Source organism: Aulonocara sp. 'chitande type north' Nkhata Bay, linkage group LG2, assembly GCF_057382095.1.
Source record: "Aulonocara sp. 'chitande type north' Nkhata Bay isolate Kocher_YH1m ecotype deep benthic linkage group LG2, A_spYH_male_GT1.1, whole genome shotgun sequence".
Lineage (NCBI taxonomy): Eukaryota > Metazoa > Chordata > Actinopteri > Cichliformes > Cichlidae > Aulonocara > Aulonocara sp. 'chitande type north' Nkhata Bay.
The window spans coordinates 19,218,209-19,245,226 of NC_141345.1; the positions used below are offsets into that span (position 1 = coordinate 19,218,209).

General features: G+C 41.6%; 1 protein-coding gene across 5 annotated transcripts in view; it reads left to right on the forward strand.

Moving 5' to 3' along the window:
* arhgef9a (Cdc42 guanine nucleotide exchange factor (GEF) 9a) overlaps positions 1 to 27,018 on the forward strand; it is a 55,878-nt gene that overhangs the window by 12,056 nt on the left and 16,804 nt on the right. For 4 of the 5 annotated variants that reach the window (XM_086307624.1, XM_086307602.1, XM_086307620.1 and 1 more), the window contains 8 exons: positions 14,750 to 14,929; positions 15,848 to 15,937; positions 16,939 to 17,139; positions 19,130 to 19,309; positions 19,553 to 19,785; positions 20,923 to 21,052; positions 22,855 to 22,986; positions 24,866 to 25,109. In XM_086307624.1, the coding sequence (XP_086163750.1) occupies positions 14,750 to 14,929; positions 15,848 to 15,937; positions 16,939 to 17,139; positions 19,130 to 19,309; positions 19,553 to 19,785; positions 20,923 to 21,052; positions 22,855 to 22,986; positions 24,866 to 25,109 (1,390 nt within the window). The remainder of the gene's footprint in view (positions 1 to 14,749; positions 14,930 to 15,847; positions 15,938 to 16,938; positions 17,140 to 19,129; positions 19,310 to 19,552; positions 19,786 to 20,922; positions 21,053 to 22,854; positions 22,987 to 24,865; positions 25,110 to 27,018) is intronic. The other variant, XM_086307606.1, reaches the window with a different exon arrangement.

The following is a 27,018-nucleotide window of genomic DNA, read 5'->3' on the forward strand; positions in this document are numbered from 1 at the left end:
GAGGACAGGTAGAGGTTTCTAACCATCCCTGCAGTTTGTAGCTAGTCGCACATCTATGGCATGCACTGTGTGATAGTAGATTAGAGTGAAAGCATGGACTCATCACTGCTAACTGCTGTCCCACAGACTATGTGAGAAATGTTTTACAGGAAAAATCTAAACATGGACGTTTTTTTTACTCCTGAAAAGCCGTGCCCAACAAGCATCGCATGCAAATCATCCTGAGTTGGAAAAGTCAGGAAGAACAGGAAGGCACTTCTCTCTACATGCTTCCGGGGGGGTCTGGGCTGCAGGTGGCACCCAGTGGCTCTGATGAATGGTGACAATAACACATGCTTACTACACACACAGCCAGCACAGTTGAGTGTAGTGAAGCAATGCCAGTTTTTACAACCAACCTAGCAAATGCCACTTGACTTTATCCCTCACACCTTAGCTGGGGTCTCTCCAGCGACGAGTCTGTGGGCTTCATGAAACCACACACTGACTCTCACGCTGAACAGAACCATAACTAAGAAACTGCAGTTACAACAGTGCTTCGTATTGGTTGCAATGTCTCAAAAGCTGCCTCACCATTACATACTTTGTTATGTTAAGTAAATATTTTAACAGAAACAGAGTTCTCCCCTATATTAGAAGACATTTGAAAGCGGTCATTTAAATGCATGTTTTATCACTGAGATGATTCAGGGAGGCAGCTTAATGAGTGAAAGGGATATCAAGATGATAATTTAATGGCATCATTTAATGAAATAGTCACTTCTGTTATCTTCGTTAATCGTCTTTAAAGAAACATTTTTTCTGTTTGGGAAATTACACGTATTTCTCAAAGAAGAGAGATGAAACTATCGTTACAACTCACATAAATGTGAAGCTACAGCCAGCAGCTGTGTGGCTTACAGCAAACAGTGACAGCTTGAACAAGTGCTTTCAATCTCATTAGGATTTTTTCTTAATAGAGGTGCGGGAGGATAATGCTGAGATTCATTTGTTTATTGCATTTTTGAAGCTATCAGTGCACAATTAAATTACTCTGTGTTATACGGTTATGACAGTAGCGTGGTAAGCTTCTGTCACAGAAGTGCGGAAAACAGGTGAGGCGTGCATCAAATGAGTTTCTAATTTTATATGTTTCAAAAATCTTCAAAGGCTTGCTTTCATTCCACAGAGAGACTTGATGTGGCATTCCCTAAGTTCAGCCTGTGTTTATTCAAAGACTTTCCGTCTTTAGTTCTGCTAGCGCTGCACAATGCTATGCAGTCTCACCAGGGACTGACCCAAAGACCACAGTCGCTGGACAGATTCAGTTTGTTTTGCAGTCTCAAGAACACACAGATACTGTATTGATTTGTCATTAAATAGCAATTCATTCTCGTGACTGTATCATGCATGAGTAGGACTATTTCTCTTGAAGCTATTAGGCCCTGGAGTGTTTTGATATCACTTTTGAAATATGTATCCGTGATTTTGTCTGCCCTACTTGGCATCTATCTTACTCTATTTCTCAAATCTCCGTGCGCTGACCCACTGACTCGACTTTACACTAAAAGCCAAATTGAGCTGAACGAATAAACAGCTGATGCCTGAACAATGGTGACAAAACTGCGTTCAGGAAAAGTCCAGCACTTTATTTTTAGGGCGCTTTTGTGGCTGAAAGGCCTGGGAGGAAGCAGGAAGTCAGGGTGGTTGCCGTGGGGATGGGAGGAGAAGAAAAGAATTGGAGCAGACAGAAGGGAAATGGGTGTGGTGGGCTTTGCCTCCTATTAACTAAATACCTACTGACCACAAACAGATTCATTTGCTAGCACTGAAACTTAGCAGTCTTTTTCAGAGAGAGGTCATAAGATAGTGGCGGCTTTTAACTAATCCAAAAATGAAAAGTAAGAATTAAAGTAAGTCTCAAAAGAGCTGATCCCAGACCAGCAAATGAGCAGCACTTGTCTTAAACTGATATCATGTAGAATCCAGCTTTTACTCTGGGGCATAAATTACTGGTTAATGTTCTGTCATATGCAGGGTGTTTTTTCCACATTGTGCAAGCCTTGTTCAAGGACGGCAGTTTTTACTTAGCTTTATTCTAATATTATTTAACCACCAAGTTGATATATAAACACGCACTGCATTAGCTGCTGTTCATTGGACCGACGCGTTTACACAGCTACCATATTGTTCAGGGGCATCAGTATCCCCTAATGTATTCAGACCTGTAGGAAAAAAGTCTGTCTACCTATTTTAAGCAGTTTATCTCAAACAGCACATGTTTAGTATTAGATTTAATAAGCATTACACGTGTTAGCAATTTACACTGTGACAGAAGAACAGCAGCAAAAGTGAAAGGGATGATTTACAAGATGGTATTGAGACCTGCTGTGATGTATGGTTTGGAGATGGTTGCACTGATAAAAAGAGAGGTGGCAGATCTGAATATGTTAAGATTTTCATTAGGAGTAAACGGACAAGAATATTAGAGAGACGGCTAAGGTTGAGTGGCTTTGAGACAAAGTTAAAGAGAAAAGGCTGAGATGGTTTAGACATGTGCAGAGGAGGGATAGTGGATATACTGCACAAAGGATGTTAAAGATGGAGTTGGCAGGCAGAAGGAAAAGAGGAAGACCTCAAAGAAGATTTGTGGATGTAGTTGAAGAATGACCTGCAGAGGGTTGGTGTGACAGAGGAGGACGGTAGGGTTAGGGTTAGATGAAGGCAGATGATCTGCTGCGGGAATCCCTAAAGGGATCAGCCGAAGGAAGAAGAAGCAATTCACAGGAAATTTGTAAAGATGCTTAGGAAATGTAAAAATGCTCCTTAATTGCATTGAGTTGTTTGTCAAGTCTTTGGGTGTGTAATGACAGCAACAGTTGACTGAAAAGTCATGTGACTCACTGTGTTTTTATCAAGGCTGCTGTCTACTAACTTCTGGGAACTTACACAGTAAATGAGTCTGTGTGAATGACGCTTTCTACATGCTGTTACAACTTGATCACTTGCATGCAAATGGATTGTCAACAGTGTGTCATGGACATAGTTTGAGACTCGTTAGCAACATAACACAATATTTTACAAAAACTTGTCACCATTGGAATCTTCTTCCTTTGGTGCTTAGTTTTGACTTTTAATTTTTTTTTTTTTATTAAAACACAGTAAGCAGAAAAAACATTTTACAGTAATAATATCTTCAGAGAGTACAAAGTCACTGTGAACATGAACATCATGTTATAAGGTTGTATTGAACTCATTTTTTTTTTTTTTTTTTTTTTGCCTGTCCCGTTTGGATCTTTAGCCATCAGAATTGTTGTCTGAAGGCCAAGAAAGATGCCAAGTGGATTTACTTTACCAAGTGGATCATCATGGCCTTGCCATATTGGTCCATTTGATTGACCTTAATTATAATAATAAAACAAAGCAGGACATGTAACATTTGATATTAATTGCAACCCATTCAAACTTCATTTTAATCAATTTGTAATATAAAACCAGAAACATTTTAGCAACATTTTACAACTTCAACCTAAAGCGCTCTATCTATGCAAGATAGCATGGGTGCTGTGTAGTTTCAGTCCACAAAGTCAGTTTCAGTCCACTTCTGTCAGGCCACAGGGTCTTCTGAACTCTTGACCTCGCTCATGAATCCACTTATTTGAGACTGGTAGACGAGTACAGCGCAGCAACAAGGCCTGACTATATTTCCTGGGGCACGCAAGAACAGTGAACAGACTTTGTCTTTTATACTTTATTTTATTTTCGTTTTTTAAAGACAGGACAGACATGACTGGGGGATAGGACAGGGAGAAAGAATGAAAGAAAGAGAGGGAGAGAAAGAAAAATAGAGGGGAGAAGAGACGGTGAGAAAGGGGGGAAGAAAAAAAAAAGAAAAAAACAAACAAAACACCTGGATCAACCGTATGGAGATAAAAAACCAGAAGGAAAACAAAAACAAACAACAAAGAGCAACATAATAAAAACAACACCATCACAATAAACTAGCTAACAATAGATAACAGTAGATACTTTTTTAATTTCACCTGTTGAGAATGAAAAAAGAAAACAAGCAGAAGAAAACGAGAGCAATAGAGTAAACAACATCACGATGATATATGGGAATATAACTGTAAATACTAAATATTAAACATTATTATTGATCTCATATTAAGATCTGCTGAGGTCTAGACAATGGTTTTTTTTTCTTGTCAATAAACCCATAGAATAGAAAAAGGGTGCACTTTCTTTTTCACAACTCGATATACAAATGAATCAGTAGTTATATTCAGACCTACTGAGGCTGGATTTCACCCATTAAAAAAAAGAATTCCCACAATTTACCTTTTATAAATTTCACTCATCTCTCCTTCAAGGTCATCTTCTGATTGCCCTTTGGACTGCTTTCCACATAGATGCTATTTTTAGATCACTCTGCTCTGTCCCCTTGCACTTGTGTCATTGGTATGCACAGTGGATCTTCCCGAGTATGTGAAAACAGCAACATTTCAACTTGAATTTGAACCCTGAATTGTGTTAGTGTGGCTTAAGTAACCTATGTTTTCAGTGCACAGAAAGACTATTGTCTCCCTCAGATGCTGCAGTCTGACCCTCTAGAACGAATTAATACTGTACAACCCTGTGAATACTTCATAAAAACTATAACCATGGTCCTGGTTTTGCTTCTAACCTTAGATGCAAATTTGAGGTTCACTGTAAAATTGCAAACCGTGCAGTGCAGGTAGTCGTGATGGGATCTAAATATAGCAGCAGTCCTGGAGAAAGTCCAGAGGTGCACGATAAGATCACCTTCGGAGTAGGATCGGATAAATACTGATCTGGTTTGGTTTTTAATGTCTGTAGGCAGAATCCCAGAACTTCCTAATCGTTACTCGGGTAAATATGAAAGGCAGTTATTTGTAGATTAGTAAAATAATAAAATAACATAGGAGAATCACTTCAGTGATTCTCCTATGTTATAAATAAAATAGACCTTTGTTTGTGTGAGCTGTTCTCTCATGGGTAAAACATGTCCCAGTGAAGTGGGGAGCCAGCAGCTGCTTCTGTGAAAGCGGTTCAGGGTCATTTTCACATGAGAGGATGAAGAGTGATGTCACTAAATTGACTGTCAGTTTGGTTTAGTGGTTGACAGTCCTGAAATTGGTGCAAGTCATACGACTGAGCTGCGTCTGTGCTCGTTCCCTAAGTAATGCACATTCACTAAGTGTAATTTCAGACTCATTTAACGTAATTCTCTGCCAGTGGGAAATATTCTGCCATTTATACCATCTTTTTTTTTCTTCTGTATATGTATGAGTATATTAGCATTGGTGTCTGTGCAGATTTAGACTTTCAGATGTGACCTTTGTTGTCTAAATGTCAGGGAGATTGGAGAGGGAGCCCACAGAGGTAGGGTAGGCTTATGTAATCTCCTCACTCTGTGTTGCACACACACAAGCAGAGAGAAGGGGGGGAAAAAGCTTGTTTGAGGATGGTTGTCATATCTCAGCTGTGATGCCTTGTATGGCTCTCTGTTCTCTGAAAGCCAAGCTTTCAGGAGCCATTGCTTTTATCAGCATGTATGTGCAGAAAGTGCCCTGGAAATTATTTATGGCTTTAAAAATACTGATATATTGCACTCCTTTGGTGTTATTCTCTTAAAATTATTCTGAGGTCTTTTGATTCATTCCAAAGCTCACAGCTCAATGTGAAGTTAGAGTGTAGTTTGGAAAGGGAGTGTGTATCCGTGTGTAGGATGGTTGACTAGGGAGATGGAACTGAAGTGATTCTCCTATGTTAATTGTTACACCCCGGCCTAGGCAACCGGGGTGCAACGTAGAAAAATAAAGATAAGGAAGATAAAACCACGAAGGCTCTCCACCAAAATCCCAAAACGAAAATATCCCATGACGAAAATATTAACAAACCCATTCACAACTATTTACAACAAACTATTTATTTACAACAAAACACCAAACTATTTACAACACGGGGGAGATCGCAACCATGACACACTGAAACACAGGGTTTAAATACCTAGAGGGAGCAATCAGGAAAATGGACAACAAGAGGGAAACACAGCTGGGGCAAATTAGAACTGACGAGACAGGGAAAATGTAAACTGAAAACACACTAAGATAACACAGACTTTCAAAGTAAAGCAGGAAATACATAAGTCATGCAAAAACAAAACACTGACACACCGAAACGTAACATAATTTATTCACAATCACGTTGTGCTCCACTCATAATCTGCCAACAATCCCGCAGGCTGGGATGTGCTCATGTTCATCTAAGGTATCACTGTGAACATGAAGGCCAAAATTATGTGCATGCCAATGGCAAACACGTGCATCAGATCGGAGCTTGGGCCATTTTGTCCTGTCACTTTCGATAAACTTAAAACAACTCAACACTGAAAAACATTGCACTGCACACCAGACACTAGTCTCCTTTAGGTCTGAAAGGCTGCTCTGTAGTTGTAGTAGTTGTTCCTCTCTCTTTTTCAGAGGACTTCACTTGTTTCCTGCACAAACTTCTAGCAGTTAGAGTTGATTTTGATCCGCAGAAACTTAACAGAACAACCCCACAAGCACAGCCTCCTTTTCAACCATTCAATCAATATGCTCAAAATGCTCCAGTCACACTAAAAGATATCAAACCACAGCTGCACTTGTTTATGTTGGCCATGGGTGTAAAACGCTAACTAAGCTAGCAGTAACAGCAGTCTGTGTTTCACATATTTCTGTTGCAAATGTGACAGTTTAGAATATATTGCTACTGACTTTTAAATACTTTATTTCTACAGTGGGCTGCTGTTGAAATCCTCCTCATTTCCCAGTGACCGTAGAGTCAGAAAGTTGTTCTTGAGTTTTGTAACTTATGCTTCACCGAATCACAACAGTAATCATCTCAAGGTACTTTACAGTGTAAGCTACAAAAATGACAGAAACGAGAAATGAGCAGGCATTTGGCAACAGTGGAGAGAAATAACTCCAGCAGAACCAGGATCAGGGAGGGAGGCCATCTGCCACGAGCGGTTGGGGGGGCAAAAAGAAAAGCACAGAGATCACAAGTAACAAACAGGACAACACGCAAACAAGAGGAGAGAGAAGACAGAGAAACGACATGCAGTTGTGGCATCTAAGCACATTTGGTGTCGAGGGGAGGGGATCGAAGGAGAAGTGATTTACAGGGAGCCGCTGAGCCAGTGTGGGCGGGAGATTTGTGATCTCCCTTTCTAGTGCCTGCACCTTCAGTTATTACTACTACAGAAACATAATTTAAGACTATGATGATGTCACATGGCCCATTATGGCCTTTAAAATACACTTTGGGGTATAATTACAGTTGTTGTTTTTTAAAATATCCTTTATTTTTGGGAAACAGTTACTATGATCTGGTTCTTTTACAAGTGATGTATATTGTTTAGTTTTTCGCAACTCTAGCTGGGGGTCTGAGGTCTACCAGCACTGTCAGGTTTGACATATCATGTCCATAAATCCATGTTTGCATAGATCATTGTCAAACAAAGCACATCAAATACCCAATCATTTGATGTCTAAGATATTAAAATGTAAAAACGTCCAATGGGTGATTTCTTTTAATTAGGCACCGCTTGGAACTGACATTTCCTCCGTGAGATCAGTTTCAGCCTTTTTATTGCAGCAGGCAACTGAAATAATTTTTCAAAAGTGGATACCAGTGCTGAAATTTACACGTTTGTCCCTCTGGAGCCATTAGTTTTATAAATCCCATTAGCTGCTTGAAGTTTCAAAGTTTTCCAACTGACCCATCACTTCTATCTAAGGAAACTGATTTATTACACAATTTCAACCACTGGATACATTTCACAGGTATTTCTCTTGATTTAAAATTTCTATGAAGTCAAATTTATAACTTAGAAACCTAAGCACCTAAGAGCTTCTTCTTTTCAAGTAAAATAAAATGATGGCAATGACACATACAGCATGTTCATTAACGTTCATGTAGTACCAGTTTTCCCCTTTTTTCCCCTCAAAGCACTTTTTACACTGCAGGCTGCATCCACAGATACATTTTCAATGCCAACACACATCAGGGGATTCTTGGGGTTCGGTTTCTTGCCCACGGTCACTTCAGCATATAGATCCAGGAGCTGGGGATTGACTCACCAATCTTCTGAAAACTATGCAACCCACTCTAAATCCTGGGCCCCCATGAACAGATATCCTGTTCATGGGGGCAGATATCCTGTGAGAAATTTGCCACCAGTGAGGAGTGCAAGGGTCCACCCAAGAGACGTGACAAACCCCATAGAAATAGTGAGACTACTGAAGACTTGTACATGGTTAAACGTGTATGATGTAACAATAAAGTCATTCAGAAAAAATCTAGTTTAGTGGAAAAAAATTTACTTTGTTGCAACTTAATTGATTAATACTACATTTGTGGAGGCATCTTCCATTTTAAAAAAGCAACAACAGCAACAGGTAATATTAAAACTGTACAGCAATTGAAAAAAAAAATAATTGCAAGGAAATGGTGGTCTTAATTTTATCTCTGCCCTCTATAGAGAGTAGTGTCAGTGTCCTTTTATGTAAGGAACTCTTTCTTTATGGATGCACTTCCTTTGTTTTTGGAGCACTTTATTAGATACTAGAGCAAAGGTAAGTCTGCATCAGGCAGAATTATTGTAGCATAGATGTGGCTTGGACTTTGAACTGCATATGCAAAAAAGGTTGCACTGCAAATGAAAGAAATAACTTTTAAGGTTAGCTCCACAGAGTACATCTAGTCCAAGTTCTCCAGTTAAGTGCACGCTGGACCGGTCTTCACACGAACTTAGAACTTAAAACTTGAGGTTCATCTCTTGAGGTTCATCCACTCCAGCAGGACTGAATTGGACACCTTTGATCCCCGAGAAACCGTTGCATGTCCGAGAGATGGCACCTTTAAACGGTCTTCTTGCATCAGTGAGGTGCGCCCGGTGCACCAGTGGTAATGCAGAAAGTGCATGTATTTGAATATCAAACCAGCTCCTGTCGATGAATCTGCTGCCACTGATAAATTGGCAGACATTATGCCAATAAAATTATAAGATGGTGATCACTTTGAGGAACATGCATCCATTACTCTGACATTTATTCTCCTTCATGCCGGGGTTGTTAATGGTAAATGATAAATCACCACGGCACCACCACGATATTTTTAGATGGGGTGGGAGATGAATGAGGTTATGATTCTGGTCTCAGTGGTCGATGTAGTCAGCGAGGGGCTGGCTGTGCCCCTCCCCCGGCTGTAGGTGATGGCTGACGCCGGTAGTCTAGCGGCAGAGAGCTGATCACTATTAACACAGGACCGCCTCTCAGGCTCACAGCCGTTCTCCCTGGTCCCCCACTCACCGGAAGGCAGCTCAGCAGCTGCGAACAGCCTGCGCACAGCCTCCCTCTTGTGTGCTCTGAGAATCTATTGGCCTGAGAGACGGTCGGGTTGAGGGAAGAGGCGAAACACCGGCAGGTGTTGACTAGCGGGGAGAAATCGCGGTGCAGACTGATGACGATGATGATGGTGAGGATGATGCATCTCTTCCCGTTATCTTTATGAATCGCATCGCGCTGTGTGGAGAGAAGTAGGGGCATCTTTTCGTCATTTCTTGCCTAACTGTAATGGAGGATTTCTGGTTGCTTTGAGGCTGCGTGTCTAAGTGTGGAGAGCTGAATACCGCCCGTAACTGAGAGCACAGCTCAGCATCGGCCCGCAGCGCTGCGCCATGGCCTTGGACGTCCAGACTTGCGCGGTGTTTACGGTGATCGCGGTTCTGGTGCTTGTGAACGTGCTGTTGATGTTCATCCTCGGTACTCGTTAAATGGATCTGCGCTTGGGGCCCGGTTCGCAGCGCAGCGCACTTTCACACAGGAGAGGAGAGAACAGCAGTGCGCGTTGGTCGAGAGCGGGGACACCCGGCGCTCCATCACGGCTACGCGTTGAAATGAATGACGTTGGTACAACATAATGTATTTCTGTTTCTTCCCACCACCCTACCACCACCCCCCACCCTCTCCCTCCTTCCAATCCTTCGTTATGTTTTGTGTCCTCCTCCCCCCCCGTTTGTGATAGCTAGTGTTGTCTGGTGGTGGTCGTAGTTGTGCGGATACAGATCTGTGATGCGCTTACCTTTTTCTGTGGTGACTGGAAATTCATTTTCCCCGCATAATAGTATAAACATCTCCTCTCCAACCCACCTTCCCCAACCCCACGTCGATCTTCCCCTCTCCTCCATGTTGAATATTGTGGATTATGCGCATTGATGAATTTTATTCTATAATAATATGACTTTTAGATGGGAAATGAATGTGACGGTGTTTTTTAAAAATTATTCTAACAACGTCCTACTGCTGCATAAGGACTTGTTTTTTTTCCTCCCTTTTGTGATCCACTGTAGCCTCATCCACAATATGGCAGCTAATAGCTGTGCTGTGATATCTCCCCACAAGTCAGTGTGATATTTGTAGCAAATAGCGGTGCAAGTGAGAGGTTTGTGCTGCTGATCACACACTAGAGCATCATTGTAGTCTCAGCTGAACAGTAACCAACAGCATGGCAGGGTAGGCCTAATAAAGCAGGGCCTCATCACTCCAGGTTTCCCCCATTTTAGATTCAGCTAAACTGAGCTCCCATTTCACAGCCCCCCCCCCCCCCCCCCCCCCCCAATATTGTGCCCTGTTTTCTCTCTTGCACTTGTAGCACCTGTTTCTGAAGCCCACACGTTATGTCACCCAGGCACTAAATGGTGACTAATAAAAAATGCATCATTATATATTTCTTTCAGATGCAATGCAGTCCAAGTGAAAAGGCTTGTCAGCTGGAGATGACAAAAAAAAAAGTCTTTTTCCTTCCATTCCCTTCCAAGTGCATCGCCATAGTCTAATAAAGGATTGGAGGCAGGTGTCATGAATGTTGAATGAACGTCTGAAATAGATATTCTGAAAGCCCTATCCCAGAGCTGTCCATGACAGTCCTATTAATAGGGATGTTAGACTCACCAGGTTTTCTGAAGATACTGTATGTGCTTCCTCACACTCACTGCTAAGTGCTGTGTGTTTTCTGTGTGTGTGCAGTTAAGTGATAAATGTTGGACTGCAGGTGCTGTGAGATGTGTATTATGAACACAGATACCTCCATCACATGCTGTTGCATGAGGGCTGGTGTTTTCATCTCTGTGGCTGGTACAAACGCATAAACAGCATCCCCCTTTCGGAGACCCTCGCAGGACTGTAAGCATGCAAATCGTCGCAACGTCACAAGATCGTAACGTGCACCGCAGTGGTTATGGGTCACATGGCCAACAAACGGAGTGCTAATTACAGATGTGTTGCTCACATGTAAGTATGCGAGCATGTTAAGTGATGTGGGTGAGAGGTAGTCTCGAGTGGGTGTTATGTGCTGTGCCTTTTCAGTCTGCATCCTGCGCACATCCCGAGCATTCACACGTTTGTAATTCCACCAGGGCAGGTGCCTTCTAATAGAGTTCTGTTAAATGCTGTGCAGTCAGAAGTGTCAATGTGCAGATGGTGTGCGCGAGTGGGACAGCGGCGTGTGTGAGGATGTGTGTGCATTTCTCACCGGTTTTAAGCAGAGCATCTTTGATTGGCTCCCAGACTCGGGGTATAAGTGTATTACATAACAGGGTTGGCAGACACAGGGAGGACGGACCGCGAGACTCACTCGGTGCATTGGAATACACTACCTTGTTACTTTACGGCTCAGGCTCTCGCGGAGGACCGTCACCTATTCCAAAACAGGAGTTCGATTATCATGATCGTATGAACCGGACTTCTCCATGCATACACTCTCCGAACAGTTACATGCCACAAACATGGTAAGGTTGGCTAAAGGCGTATGTGTGTGTGTGTATGCGTGCTTGTTCAGGGATGCTATTGGTACTTTGGTGCAGCTGTGCTAAGGTTGGATACAGAGGAGGATGTTGGAATGCAGTGGCTTTGCCAGTGCAGTGAATGCTGATGTGTTGCGCTGCAAAGATGATATAAGCAAGTGAATCTGCTTTCTATTCATACACATTTCCGTGTCAGGCTCCATGTCTGTGCTCTGACATGTAACAGAAAGCACTGTCACAAATGCCTATATAAAGGGAAAGATTCCTCTGCATTCATTTGCATTGACCCAAATACGGGTTTTGCAGTTCAGAGATATCTGCTTAGCCCTCTGATCTTTCATGTAGGAACTGCAGTGTGCCCATAATGATGACATAGGTCATGACAGCTGATAGACACACATGTAATGATGAGTATGATGAGCAAGCCCTCTCTGTGCTTGGCTCTGTGTGTTTACTGTATTATCCAGCTAGGTATGGGGCCGTGCTTAGGCGGGAACGGGGGAAGATTGATTATGTAATGCTTTTAATTTATTCAGACATGTAGAGGGAAAAAAGGATGCAATATATTGGAGAGGGCAGTACTGATCTCATTAGAGAGATGGAGGGATAAACGGAAAGAACTGAGGAGGGAGGAACACTGTGAATGGATCTCCATCCCTCTTTCCTTTGCTCTTTCTGTCTGTTGCCCGTATTACAGCAGATTGATGGGGACAAGAGAGATTGCACTTGTAGTGAATGGGGCTGAAAATGGAGTGGTGCTGGAGGGACGACGAGGGGGTGGGAGGGCAAGAAGCAAGGCTGACCTCAGTGCCAAGGCTCATCTCTTCTATGGGCTTCTTTTTATGGTGTAAGTCAAGTGGAGCTGATTTGGCTTCCACTAGTTATTCCTTCAGGTGTTTTTTCCCTAATAGATCATTTAAATTCCCTTTCCTGAACCAGCAATGATTTTTTAATGTTTTTGAGCACTACTTATTGATCCTGTTTCCATGGCAGCGTGACACATGTTTTTGCGGTAACCCTCCTCTCTTCCTGAAGTGGAGCGCTTTGAGATATAGGCTACAGCTATTGTTACCCCAGCTACCTGTCCAAAGTGATGCCTGGCTAAACATCTTTGATCTCCGAACTGTCTGCAGAGGCCCGTGCTGTTTTCCTTTGCATTTTTAGATTTAATTTGAAATTGCAGTTTGTGATTGATTTTAATATTTAATAGCTGAGTGACACTGCAGTTATTCGGTGGTCACTCTTTGTGTGTGACTACTCTCTCACACACGCACACGCGCCTAAATGTGGAAATATTGTGGTGCACCCTGAAATGTCCTTGCCTCATCCCATCATCTTGTCAATATCAGTGAAGCATCCTCATCTGTCACCATGACGACGGCTGTTCTTTCACTTCCAGGCATGGAAGTCCGTCCCTCCCTGTATTCACTTCTCTGCCCTGATTGGCTTATAGCCCCTGTAGCTGTCTCAGTAATCCATCAGGGTGGTGGTCTTGTCTACAGGTTGGAGGGCCCATGTAGCTTCTGAGTTTGACACATGCACACACTGTGTTGTTTCTTATAGACACACTGCAAACTCACTGCATCGGCAGGAAGGTAGAAAAGCAATTTTGTGCTAGACTGAGGTAGAGGTAGGAGGGTCATTTTTGTCTTTTACAATAGACAAAATAATCTTAGATAATTAAAGAGAAAAAAAACAATTAGCTAAACGTATAAAATGAAAGTAGCTCAATAGGATTATGCAAAGGCCTTAAGAGAAGTAAGGAACTAATTTTGTAGCCATCCCTGTGACAGCTATTTCTGCAGGCCTTTGATAAGTCCTTACCTAGAGCCACAGCATCCCTTGTCAGGGTTGGTTAGCGCTGGCTGCTCTGCCCACAGCCCCAGGGACTGGATGCGTGGTTAAGCTCCGGACTGGAGAATGCTGATGAACACTACTGTGGAGAGAACAATTGGGACAAACAGTTGGATTTGTTCCACGGATGCATACACAGGTTTCATGCATACAGAGTAAAAACGTGGGGCTGCACGCATGCATGGGGTTGTGCTTCACAAGGTAACAGAGCTAAGTGATCAGTGTGACAGATGGTGACGCTTTAGATTGATGATTTCAGGCACTAAAGAACATGTCTTTTAATGAGAACAACCTTTAGCTTCTCCGGTTCCCCTTAAAGACTACTGATCACCTTACAATCTCTAATTGATGCACATCAAATAACTTTGCTCATGTACGTTGCACAAATTCAATCTTTATTTTTAGTGTCGCATAATGTCCACATTATTTATTCATGATTTTAAAGTCAATAGAAAAGATTTGATGAGTCATCCTTTCATGTTTGGTAGAAGACTGCTGCAGATAAAATAACAAGCCCCAGTGACAGCATGAAGGAAAGGAGATTATCCCTTCACATTTGTTTGCTCCTTAGCATTTATATTACATTAACACATGTAATTATTCTAATGTCATAATGGGCCAATTACCGTCCCTGTGTGGAGACTGGTGCTGTGCCACTGAACACAGAATGTTTTCCCCACTAACGGCTCTGCCTTTTTTGTATCGTTGTTTTATTGTTGTGTTGTTCTATGATCTGTGTTGGCTATTGTGCCGTTCTATTTGCTGTGCAGTCCCCGAGCTGCTAGCGGGCCCTGGCTTTGAGGGCCTATGTTTAACTCCATTAGAAATCTGAGTGGGTTTAACAACAAGGACTCACACATACTGGAGCCAAAATCTGGCATATTACTGTACTGCATTCAGTTTCAGATTTGATTCATTTACCGTTTTGGATCACGTTGGATTGTGTTCTGTTGATCAGTGTTTAGTGTTTACTCCTGCTTCACAGCTTCACGTGATCAGAATAATACATAAGGTATTTCTTGTCTCTCCTTCCAATTCCTACAGTTGATAAGTGGAGGTTCAATCGTCAACGCTGAGGCGGTATGGGACCATGTGACCATGGCGGACCGGGAGTTGGCGTTTAAGGCCGGTGACGTCATCAAGGTGCTGGACGCCTCCAACAAGGACTGGTGGTGGGGCCAGATTGATGAGGAGGAAGGATGGTTCCCTGCCAGCTTTGTACGGGTGAGTTAGCTGCAGCCATGGCTGGCCAGCGACCACAGACACAACAGACACCCACACACGTACACAAATGGAGGCACATGAACATATGCACCCGAGCTGATAAATAAACATACTGGAAGGTACACATGCACAATTATTCCGCCTTACACAAACACACTTTCACAAAGCACACACATTAATATGCTTCTTCCACAGTTCCACTGTTAAGTGCTGCTTTATTTTAATAATACATAACACTGAAGAGAGGAGAAAACAGCTAGCTAGGTGCCTTTATCGGATGTTCAGGGACAAGAAAACAAAGATGCTGATGAGCCCCCTTTTCTTTTTTTTTTAGCGTAGCATCACCTTCAACTTCTATCCTTGAAATCCAATTAAATTTACAACATCCTCGCATTACATCATGATTATGTAATAGCACCCATGTCTTAGTTCAGCTGAATCCAAAAACTGCACGCTGCCGCTGAATGCCTTTCCCTACTACTTTTACTTCTGCTTTCTGTAATTGCACTTCTCTTGGAATGGTGAAGCGTGACTGTACAGGAAGATGTATATTCATAGTTTAACTCTGCGATATGTTTTTGAAATTTCTTTGGATGAAAGCAGAAGGCTTCTCGCCTAAAGTCTTAGTCCAAGGCATATAATAATAAAAAATATTTTAATTAGACACAATTTATGATGCAAAGTAGAATATATCGTTGAACATTCCTGATATGGTTTAGTGTCTTTATGAAGGAAGGAAGAATTAGCATCTTTGCTGTAGTTGAAGGGATCCCACAGCAGAGCACCCACCCAGACACTTTCCATGGTCATTCCCACCTGTCCACCCTTCCATATTCACTCCTGAGAGGGCAGGGCAGACAGGCTGACTGACTGTCAACCAAAAAGTATCTTTCTGTTCTGTCATTCTCTCTTTCCAAGGTGGAACCCCACCCTCCTCAGCCCCAAACAAAACAGGTTTTCTATATCAACCCCATAGCAACTCCACGGTTCCAAAACACCACGTCAAAGGTGCGTTTTTTTTCCCAGCTTCATCTACCCATCCAGCCTGCCCGCCCACCCGCCCGCTCCAGTCTGTCCACGCAACGTGCCCTCGACATTACCAAACATTAACGTTATCACATCATTCCTCAACGGGCTCGATAGAGAGGCAGAACTGATGAGTCAAAAGTAAAGCTAATGTGAAATGTCTCCTTAAAGGGCCATTCTAAAAAAAATTGTACAGATGTATTCACGTAGAATTAGATGGATTTGGGAAAAATTACTCATGTTTTTTTTTTTATAGTTCAATTATGGATCATTCTCTTCAGTACTCTATTTACTATTGACTCTGACTATTTCTCAGTCTTAATGCTGTGCTACTAGTTCTCGTCTGCAGTCAGTGCTCTACCACCCGTCACTCTGCTTGTCTGTGGCGCTACATTCCTCATCTTGTGTTTGACATTCTACCCGTCGGTTCTTTGATGTTCTCTTGGCAAACTGTGTGTCATCAGGTGTTGGCTGCTGGGCATCTGAAAACACGCTCACTTGGCCCTTTCTACGAGCGAGAGTGGAATACACGATGTATGTGGATCTCTATGTGTGTGCGTGAGTGTCGGTGAAATCACGAGGTGGTATTTGAGCGCATGCATGCATATGTGTAGGGGGCAGATTTTGAGTCACATATTAAATGCCCTCAGAATATGTGCTCGGTCTCTGAGAGAGGCTTTTTTATACTCTGGAGTGTTTGGCAGTGTGTTTTTTGACATGCTGGAGAGCGACTCACTGTCTAAACTACCAGAGGACCTCTTAATGAAGCGCTGTGTTTATGTGTGGGATGTTTGGGTGTGTATGCTTTCATGTGTGACTGGTAACACATTAGGAGAGCTAATATTACTTGTTAATACTAACAATAATCATTATATATAAATATGTTGTCTAATCCTTTTTTTCCCCACCCAACCTTTAAGAAAGCTCTTTACTCATTCGAATGCATGTGGCTCTTGTGTGTGCATGAATGTATTTGTCCTCAGCTGTGGGTGAACCAGGAAGACGGTGGAGCAGAGCCAGCTGAAGGAACCAGCGAGGTACAGAACGGGCACCTGGATCCAACCAATGACTGCTTATGTCTGGGCTCACCCCTCCAAAACCGAGACCAGATGAGGGCTAACGTTATAAATGAGATTATGAGCACAGAGAGACATTATATCAAACACCTCAAGGACATCTGTGAGGTACTAAACACCGGCACACATTCATAAATCACACATCTATATACACTGCTGTTCCCGGCTTTGCTTTAATATGTCAAGTAAGAGCAGGGCAGGTTATAAACTATATGGTATGAAGCTGAATTAATTAAAAAGCAGCAGTCTTTTTGATGCTACGCATCTAGTATCTTGCATAAATTCGTAACACTCCCACATTCACACTTTTATTCCAGGTTTTTTTTCTTTCTCGTTTGCTAAACAGGCCAAAAATAATGCTTCTTTAGCTAAATGCAAAACCGCAATATGTCAGCTGTACACAGTGGTCCCAGCAGTCCAGACCAAATTTGTCATTATATTATGAATCATCCTGAAGTGACAAGCTAAAATTCACACCTAATAAAAATAAACAAAACCCTGGCCATTTTTATATTATTAGAATTGCAGCTCTTTAAAAATGCTCCCAAGCCAGGAATCTCAGTCTAATAAATAATAAACAGGCATGTATCCTCTATAAAGTGCACACATTGTAACATTTGAATATATTAATAACTTAATTTCTAAAATATTTGGAGCTAGTACAATTTTGCCTCTATATGCTGCATCATTTGATTTAAATGTCTTTACAACATACACTACATACAGCCTGCTTTTCCCTGGCATGTGTCTGGTCTTTAAACAGTGGTATCTAACTCACTAATCTAAGTGACAATCACTGTTATTTACTGGCCACCACACTAATGATAAAAGGCACTTGACTGATTAATCATCAGCAAGTGTGAGCACCTAAAGGAAGACGTTTTGGCACTTTGCTGTTCAGGTGTGTGCTCACACAATCCCACAATCTTCCCAGGAGTACACGTCCCAGCATATTCACTCCATCATCAGACTGCGTGATGCTCGTAAAAACCCCAACGCTACATCTCAGACTCTGCAGCCATCAGTTAGCATGTTTAAAGTTCATGACAGTGCAATCAAAGAAAGACTGAACAGGTATGGCTTGTTTGCAACCTTTGCCAGGAGAAAGCCTCTTCTCTTTAAAAAGAACATGCTTATGTTTTGATAAGCATCTGAAAAAACAACAAGACCTCTGCAACAATGTCCTTTGAACAGACAAGACCAAAGTGGAGATGTTTGGCCGTAATGCACAGCACACAGCAGTGCTCTATGCTAGAATAAACAGTTTTGAACTTAGACGATTTCCATCACATATTTTCCAATCATCTTTCCCTAAACTGCTCTATACATGTTTGTATTCCAGATCATATCTAGGTAAGCATCTTGTTTAAGAATAGTTGCAATAAAGCGTGGATTTTACCTCTGCACGTCTTGCTAATGTAAGCAACTTTGATCTTCCAAATATTCAAGGACATGCACGGGCAAAGGATTTTCTGAGCTGAGGAACAGATTTGAACAAGCTCACTTTTAAATAATAAAAACTGAAGTTGAAGAGCTAAAAACCAGACCAAGCAATCAAAAATACAGATGTAGAATATTCTGGATTTAAAAAGCCGGTCAGTTCATTAAAGTAAGTTGCTTCAGTGTTTTAGAAAAGTTACAAAGAAGAAGAAATTTTGCACTGCTGAATTCAAAATGATGCTAAGATATTTTTTTTTTGTTATTTAAAAAATTATTTATTAGATGCCTGTAATGTTTTTTATGTTTCTCAGATGTTTTAATTCATCACCAGTAAATGACTTGATCGTTGAAATGTCACATTTCTCAGATACAATAATGTGAAGTCCCTGTTGTGATTATGCATATTTGAACTGAGCCTGACTTTAAGAAACAAAACAAAAAGGATTAGCATGCATATTTCACAATGACAGCAGGGAGAAGTCTGGCTATCTTATATCAGATCTGTTCCCAAAGTGCCAAAGCTTCAGGGCATTTAATTAACTACAAGCAGCCATGGCACAGTTCGAGACCTGATACTCATTTTGAAAAATGTTTGTGCTCATCTGAACAGGATCTTCTGTCAAAGCCTCACTGTAGCTGTAACCGGTGTTGTTTGCAGGGCTACTTGCGCCAGTGCAGGAAGCGCGTGGACATGTTTAACGACGACCAGTTGAAGGTCATCTTTGGAAACATCGAGGACATCTACCGCTTTCAGATGGGTTTTGTCAGAGATTTGGAGAAACAGTACAACACAGAGGAGCCGCACCTCTCTGAAATCGGGCCGTGCTTTTTAGAACACGTGAGTATATTTTAGACAAACTTCGACCAAAAATGAAAGAAGAAGAAGAAGAAAATAGATTTTTCTTTTATCTCGTCTCGTTATCTTGAGATAATATTTAAATTGTGGAGCTAATTAACCAGCTAACAGCATCCTAAGATAAGAAGAAATTAATGTTTTAGAAACCATAATCACTCCCCTATTTATATGATTTTTCTTTTTAATTATCCTGACGATGTCCATCTCTACTCCTTTGCACTACAGCAAGACGGTTTCTGGATTTATTCAGAATACTGTAACAACCACTTGGATGCCTGTATGGAGCTGAGCAAACTGATGAGGGATGGCAGGTACCAGCACTTCTTCGAAGCCTGCCGCCTCCTCCAGCAAATGATTGACATCGCCATAGATGGCTTCTTGCTCACGCCCGTCCAGAAAATCTGCAAATATCCACTCCAGTTGGCCGAGCTTCTTAAATACACCGCACAGGAGCACAGGTACAGTACGCCGAGGCCACGAATAACTTTTCAGCTGTTTCATTTGTTGCCCTTTCATAGAAATGCATTTGCTTCTAAAAGTGAAGTCATTACTGATGCATCATTTTGTTCCAGATGCATTGTGTTGCAATGCAGCTGTTGCAGGTGTTGGGTTTAAACCACTGAAGCGGTAATTATCCATGCATGAACTGGAGCAAATGTTGTTTTGTACTCTTTTTTTTTTTTTTTCCTTTTTTTTTTTTGAAGAAAACATCTCATTACGAACTCTAAGTTGTCTTGAAAATACTAAATTCCACTGTTCATATATACAGTATTCCATTCCACACACACACATATATATATATATATATACACACATATATATATGTGTGTGTGTGTATATATATACATCAAATAACTTTGCTATATATATGTGTATATATATATATATATGTAGAGAGAGAGATAACAGGTTAAATATGAATTGAGGATTATTTTCTTCGGGTGTTGGCACACACACAACAATCTATGTTTTTGCAGCACAGAAGCAGAGTATGTAATCTAAACATTTGCTGATGAGCTTTCATGCATTAAACGCATATGTGCGCATCCAGATGTGCAAACTCATGCGTGCAAACCCACGGAAACATGGTGTAAGTGATTCAGCATGTCTCAGCCAGCTCCAGGTCATTCACAAACCACGCGTTCTCAGCCAGAGAGGGACAGGTGCCAGCTCTGCCAGCGAGGCCTGCCAGATCGCAGTGTTTGACTGTTAGGAGCAGTGGAGAATCTGCCAGATATAGGACTCTCTCTGTCACACAAGCACACACACACATATTATCTTCCAAAGTGAGGATTGGATCTGCAGCACATCTAAGCCAGAGGGATAAATCCAGCTCAGTTAGCAAAGACGCAGCCGGAGTTAACTGTGAATAGAGAAAGTGGCTGATTAAAATTAAATAGCAGTGTCTTTTTTCCCTTTTTTTGAGTGTGTTCCAGCAGATTTACTACTGTTACTTGAGTTTATAACCCCGCTCTTTAATAGGCTACTCTGTATCATTAACTACTACAACATTACATGCCTTTGAGTGGCCAACCACCAAGAGCTACAACCCTCTTAAACACCCAAGAGTAATTATGTGTGCACTGTGTCTGTAGTGACTATCGATACGTGGCAGCAGCGCTGGCAGTAATGCGGAACGTCACCCAGCAAATCAACGAGAGGAAGAGACGGCTGGAGAATATTGACAAGATCGCCCAGTGGCAAGCCTCGGTTCTGGACTGGGAGGTATGTGTATGAATGTACCGTACTGTACTGAACAAAAGCTTAATGTTTATGTTTTTATGTTTTCCCAAATGGTGCCATTAATTCCTAAAATGTGGGGCGTAGACAGCATTTACACCCAAAGCATCTCAGACTAAAGAAAAGGGTCCATCAGCAACACCTATGCCTTTGTTTTCATTTTACCACCAGAAAGGGTCTTTGCACAAATGGCAATAAAAGAAATCCAGCCATGGCCAGCAGCCCGTAGTAGCAATGTAAATTACATTGAATGGTTGTGATATGCTACAGTAAGCTCCCCCGCCACTGCTTTTCCCTGTGGGCTTTTCTCTAATTTTTTCATGGCAGATTCGGGTCGAGTGAGTTTAAAATACTGAGATATTTTGGCGGCATTTTCAGACGTTTAGTGTTAACTATGAGGTGTCAAACTGGAGAAAAAATGTTAAGAACAGCGATACAGAGAGATTAAAGCGGTTAAATTGCCCGTTAACGTGCTCGAGACTGACGTGTGTGAGAAAGTGTTTGTTTGAGAAAGGGAAACAAATGAATGCAGATGATTTGATCTGCAGACTCTTTTCAAGAAACTCTGTGAATCAAGCACAGGCCTTCCTGGGGGCAACAGTGCTGCTCGTTGATAATAATTAATTTACTCTGATGGTAGAAATTCACACTGCGACACACACTTACTCAGAGCATACTTTTTATTTTACCACCAACAAAAACAGTAACATACAATAATAACAATAAGAATATATCATAATATATTTATGCTCTCTCTTTCATAAACAAGCAGAAGAAAATGAGCAAAAACGCAAAAAATAAAATCCAAAGGTTACGTTATAGTCTCCTGCTGCATTTCAGATGTGTCCTTTGTATTTAATCTTAAATTTAAACATTTACTTGTGCCGGTAATTTTTTAAATAATAAAGAAATAATAAACAAAATAATGTCTTTATAACTACTTCAAGGCATCCTGGTGCATTTTAGTCGACAGATGATCTCCTGTTGGGAAGTTTTAGTTGTACTTACAGTAACGTAGTGGCTTGACTTGAAGTTGAGTAACATCTTTCCTCTGCTCCTTTTTCATTGTTACACACATAGTCGAGACACGGTGAAACACAAAGCAGAGGAGACTAATAAGGCAGAGACTCTCACGCTGGCCTTCAAAGTAATGACTGCAGTAATGTAAATAACATAAATAAGGTAGTTTGTTTTGACTTGCTTTGCCAGCTGAACACTCTGGACCGCCATCTTATGTTTAAATGATGTGACTGTCTTAGTCTCTTTTTAAATGCCTGTAGGCCAACGAGTGCTTTTTTACTAACATACCAAAAAACAGATGAGCTAGGATTGAAACACACACAGCAGGAAAGCGAGTGTTTAAAAACTGAAAAAGACACCTTGATTTTCAGAGCAGGACGTAACTGTGTGTTGACTGATTTCCAAAGGATTAATCCAGCAGTTTACTACTGCACTTTGCAAAGTTGGGCAGCTTGTAATAAGATTTTATTTTATTTACTAGTTGGTTTCAAGATTGGTTGGTTTCAAGCACTCCCCCTTCCTAACCTGGAGAGACATTTAGATGTTTCAGCCTGTAAAAAACGTTCCATAATTCCGATTTATCCCTGATGACATGATTATGACATTATCAGGTTTAATTTCCAAGACTTCTTTGTGAACCACAAAATATATTATGTAACTGTTTCCACAGGCTGAGTGCGACTAACGGTGATGAGTAAATAAATTTTTGCTGTAGCAGAAGTATTCTTTTCATTCGTTAACTCTTTAACTGTTGTGTTTATGTCTAGGGGGATGATATATTGGACAGGAGCTCAGAGCTCATCTACACTGGGGAGTTGTCATGGATCTATCAGCCGTATGGACGCAGCCAGCAGCGAGTCTTCTTCCTCTTTGATCACCAGCTGGTCCTCTGTAAGAAGGTAAGGCTGTGTCTCTCTTCAACGTCTTCCCTTTATTTAAAGACTTTATTGAGTGAAAACATGCTTGGAAGCTAAAATGTAGCCTCCACTCGTGTTCTTGGAAGTTGCAAGATCACATGGCTGGTGACAGAGACGCTTGAAGACAATGTGAATTCTTACAACCTGAAAACAGATTATATAATGCTGCATGAGACGCACCAGCCCTCGCTGAAGATGCGTTCAAATCCTCAGTGCCTTTCACAAAATGGAGCTTTGGTAGTTTAGGCTCTAATGCACCAAGGATGTGCTCGCCTGTCAGACGAATGTTCACGCCTGGATTGACTCAATACACGCACAGAGATACAGACACAAATGCAGGCAGACACTTAGACACAAACACACACAGAGGCTGAAAAACTACATCACGAACACACACGTGTGGAAGCAGAGGAACAATAGTTTTATCACTACACAGACAAACACACACACAAAACAAAAAACAAAGACTTGGAGTTATATTGTCTTTCCACGCACACACACGCCCTCCCCTGACTTGTCACATTTGAACATCTATGGCACCAGAAATGAACTCAGGTGTGTCCTCAGACCTCTCTGTGTGCCTGCTGTTCTGGTCCACTAACAAAAATCTACATTATAAATTCCAGTCTTTGTTTTTATTCTTGCTTATCCAGCATCCTCAGTGCTACATATGTATCGGCTCCTAAGAGCCCTCGAGATGCGTGAGGAGCACATTACATGTTGCCTGCCTTCTTTTCCTCTCATCTCTTCCTTATCAGCACAAAGATGCACATTTGCCTCTGCATGCTTATTAAAAGACGCCCCGATCCTTTCTTTGTACCTTCGTCGACCTCGCAGCGTAACGGGATGTTCATTTCCTCCTGAGGGAGGGGTCGCGGCGAAGAATTTTTCACGTGGCCATCTTGTTCCTGCAAATGATGAAAGTTAGAAGGGTTACAGTTATTGTGCTGTGTGCGCGCGTGGAGAGCTGAAATGCAAAGCAATAACAATGTCAGTCAATACTCATTCATTAGTTGTGTTTGTGTCTTTTGCAGTATGTGTTTTATAGCTGCTGGTGTGTTGGGCTCAGGTACTCAAAAATCATGTTGCTCAGAAATTAATAGATAGAAAGTTGAAATTTCAGAACATAAATTTTGAACCTTTAACTGAAATTTCTTCTTACTAAAAAGGACATATTCCATGACCTGACATACACCAAAAAAAGCCCTTTTCACAATTTACAACAGAATTTTCAGTTTTACACAGTAAAAAAAAATATGATATTTTCTATGAATTCACATGAGATGTATTTTTTAAATTTCAGGTTCTTTTATTTCTTTATTTCCTTTACAGTGTAAACCCAATGGGCCGTCCTGAAACATTTCTGATTTAATAAAATTTTCTTTTCATGCGAAAAAACAAAGATATTGCTAAAATTAAGCTTTTTCATCTTAAGATAGCTCAGGAATTACATTTATAGTTGAACGTCTTCATGTGCTTAGTAAATGGACATTTTTTAAAAAGTTACTAGGCACTGTTATCAGGCGTTATTAGGCACCTTCACTGATGTGGCCCATTTAATATGAAATTACACTGGATGCACCCTGTGATGTTAGATGAGTTTGAGACCCCTGCTATACAAATATTCGATTCATGGCGGTGTCATTTTACAGTCATTCGTCTGGTTTTAGTGTGTATCTGATAATCTAGTGCCATGCGTCCTTTTTTGTGATATTAGGCAAAGAACTGAAAAATAGGGCTGTTTTCTGCAGCGTGTGAGTGAAAGGTGTCACGTAAGGCAGACTCTCGAGATACCGTGTTTGTCGGCTCCTCTAAGATTCAGCACACACACAATGACAAAAATCTATCTGCTCTTCACCAGGATCTGATACGCCGGGACATCCTGTACTATAAGGGCCGCATTGACATGGATCGCTACGAGGTGCGGGACACTATAGACGGGCGTGACGAAGACTTCAACGTTAGTGTGAAGAATGCCTTTAAATTGTGCAACAAAGACAGCGAGGAGATCCACATCTTCCTGGCCAAGAAGCCAGAGGAGAAGATCCGCTGGCTCAGGGCCTTCGCCGAGGAGAGGAAGATGGTGCAGGAGGATGAGAAAATTGGTTAGTCACACACCGCTCTACACCTCCCTGTTTGAAAACTATTAGTTTTGTTCACAAAATGCTGGAACTTCAGTTTATTCTTTTGTATATTTATCACATTTACATAGATGAGATCGTCAAGCACATTTTAATATTTTACTAAGAAAACCTGAGTAAATCCCGAGTTTTTAAATGGTGATTTCATTCATTAAGGGAAAAAAGCTATGCCAGTCTACCTGGCCCTGTGTGAAAAAGTAATTACAAAGCCATTTCTAAGGCTTTGGGACTCCAGCGAACCATGGTGAGAACTAATATTCAGAAAGCGGTGACAGTGGTGAACCTTCCCAGGAGTGACTGCCCTACCAAAATTACTCCAAGGATGGATGCATTAGCGGCTCATCCAGGAGGTCACAACAGAACCCAGAACAACATCAAAAAGAACTGCAGGCCTCACTCGTCTCATTCATGATTCAACAATAAGAAAGAGGCTCGGCAAAATGTTCAAGGCGAAAACCACTGCTGACCAAAAAGATCACAAAATCTTCTGTTGCATTTGCCAGAAACCATCTTGATGATCCATAAAACTGGGAAATATCTTCAAAAGCGGAACTTTTTGGAAAGTTTGAGCCCCATTGCATCTGGCAAGGAGCTAACAAGGACATCGTACCAACAGTCAAACATGGTGGTGGTAGTGTGATGGTCTGGAGCTGCTTTGCGATCGTGGCTCAAGAGTTGGGAGTTCACCTTGTAATCGGAAGGTTGCCGGTTCGACCCCCGGCTCGGACAGTCTAAGTTGTTGTGTCCTTGGGCAAGACACTTCACCCGTTGCCTACTGGTGATGGTCAGAGGGCCCGGTGGCGCCAGTGTCCGGCAGCCTCGCCTCTGTCAGTGCGCCCCAGGGTGGCTGTGGCTACAATGTAGCTGCCATCACCTGTGTGTGAATGTGTGTGTGGATGACTGGATGTGTAAAGCGCTTTGGGGTCCTTAGGGACTAGTAAAGCACTATACAAATACAGGCCATTTACCTTTACTGCTTCAGGACCTGAATGACCTGCCGTAATTGATGAAACCATAAATTCTTCTCTCTACCAGAAAATCCTGAAGGAGAATGTCTGGCCATCAGTTCATGCCTTGAAGCTCAATAGCACTTAAGCTATGCACCAGGACAATGATCCAAAAACACACCAGCAGGTCCACTTCTGAAAACACAAAAATTAAGGTTGTGGAGTGGCCTAATCACTTCAGCCTGATTGAGATGCTTTGGCATGACCATTCATGCTTGAAACCCTCCCCTGTGGCTGGATTAAAACAATTTTGCAAAGAAGAATGGGCCAAAATTCCTCCACAGTGATGTGAAAGAGTCATTACCAGTTATTGCAAGCACGTTATTACAGTTCTTGCTGCCAAGGGTCACACGGTCAATTATTAGGTTTAGGGGGAACTACTTTTTCACACAGGGCCAAGTAGGCTTTCGATACTTTTTTCCCTTAATAGATGAAATGCTCATTTAAACACTGCATTTGGTATTTACTCTGGTTATTTTTGTCTAATATTAAAATTTCCCTGATTATCTGAAAGATGAAAGTGTGACAAATATGCAAAAAAATAAGAAAGAAAATAAGAAAGGGGCAAATACTTTGCTGGAATTCACTGCAAAAAACATGAGCTAAAAAAAGTTACATTTTTTCTTCCTCGGCCATTTAACCATTTAGATCGTTTCAGTGCAAGTTGTCTAGTTTTAAAAATACAAGTTTTAGAACTATCTGCCTTCACTTGAATTGAATGGAGATGCAGGTAATCAAACAATTTTTGAAAACATTGCAGCAGCGCCCCTTCCTAGAAATCATGACCTGCATAGCCCACAATGTCTACAAACCTTGTTGTCAGCAGTTTCATGTGCGACCTGTTCTTTCCAACCAAAAGGAGCGTG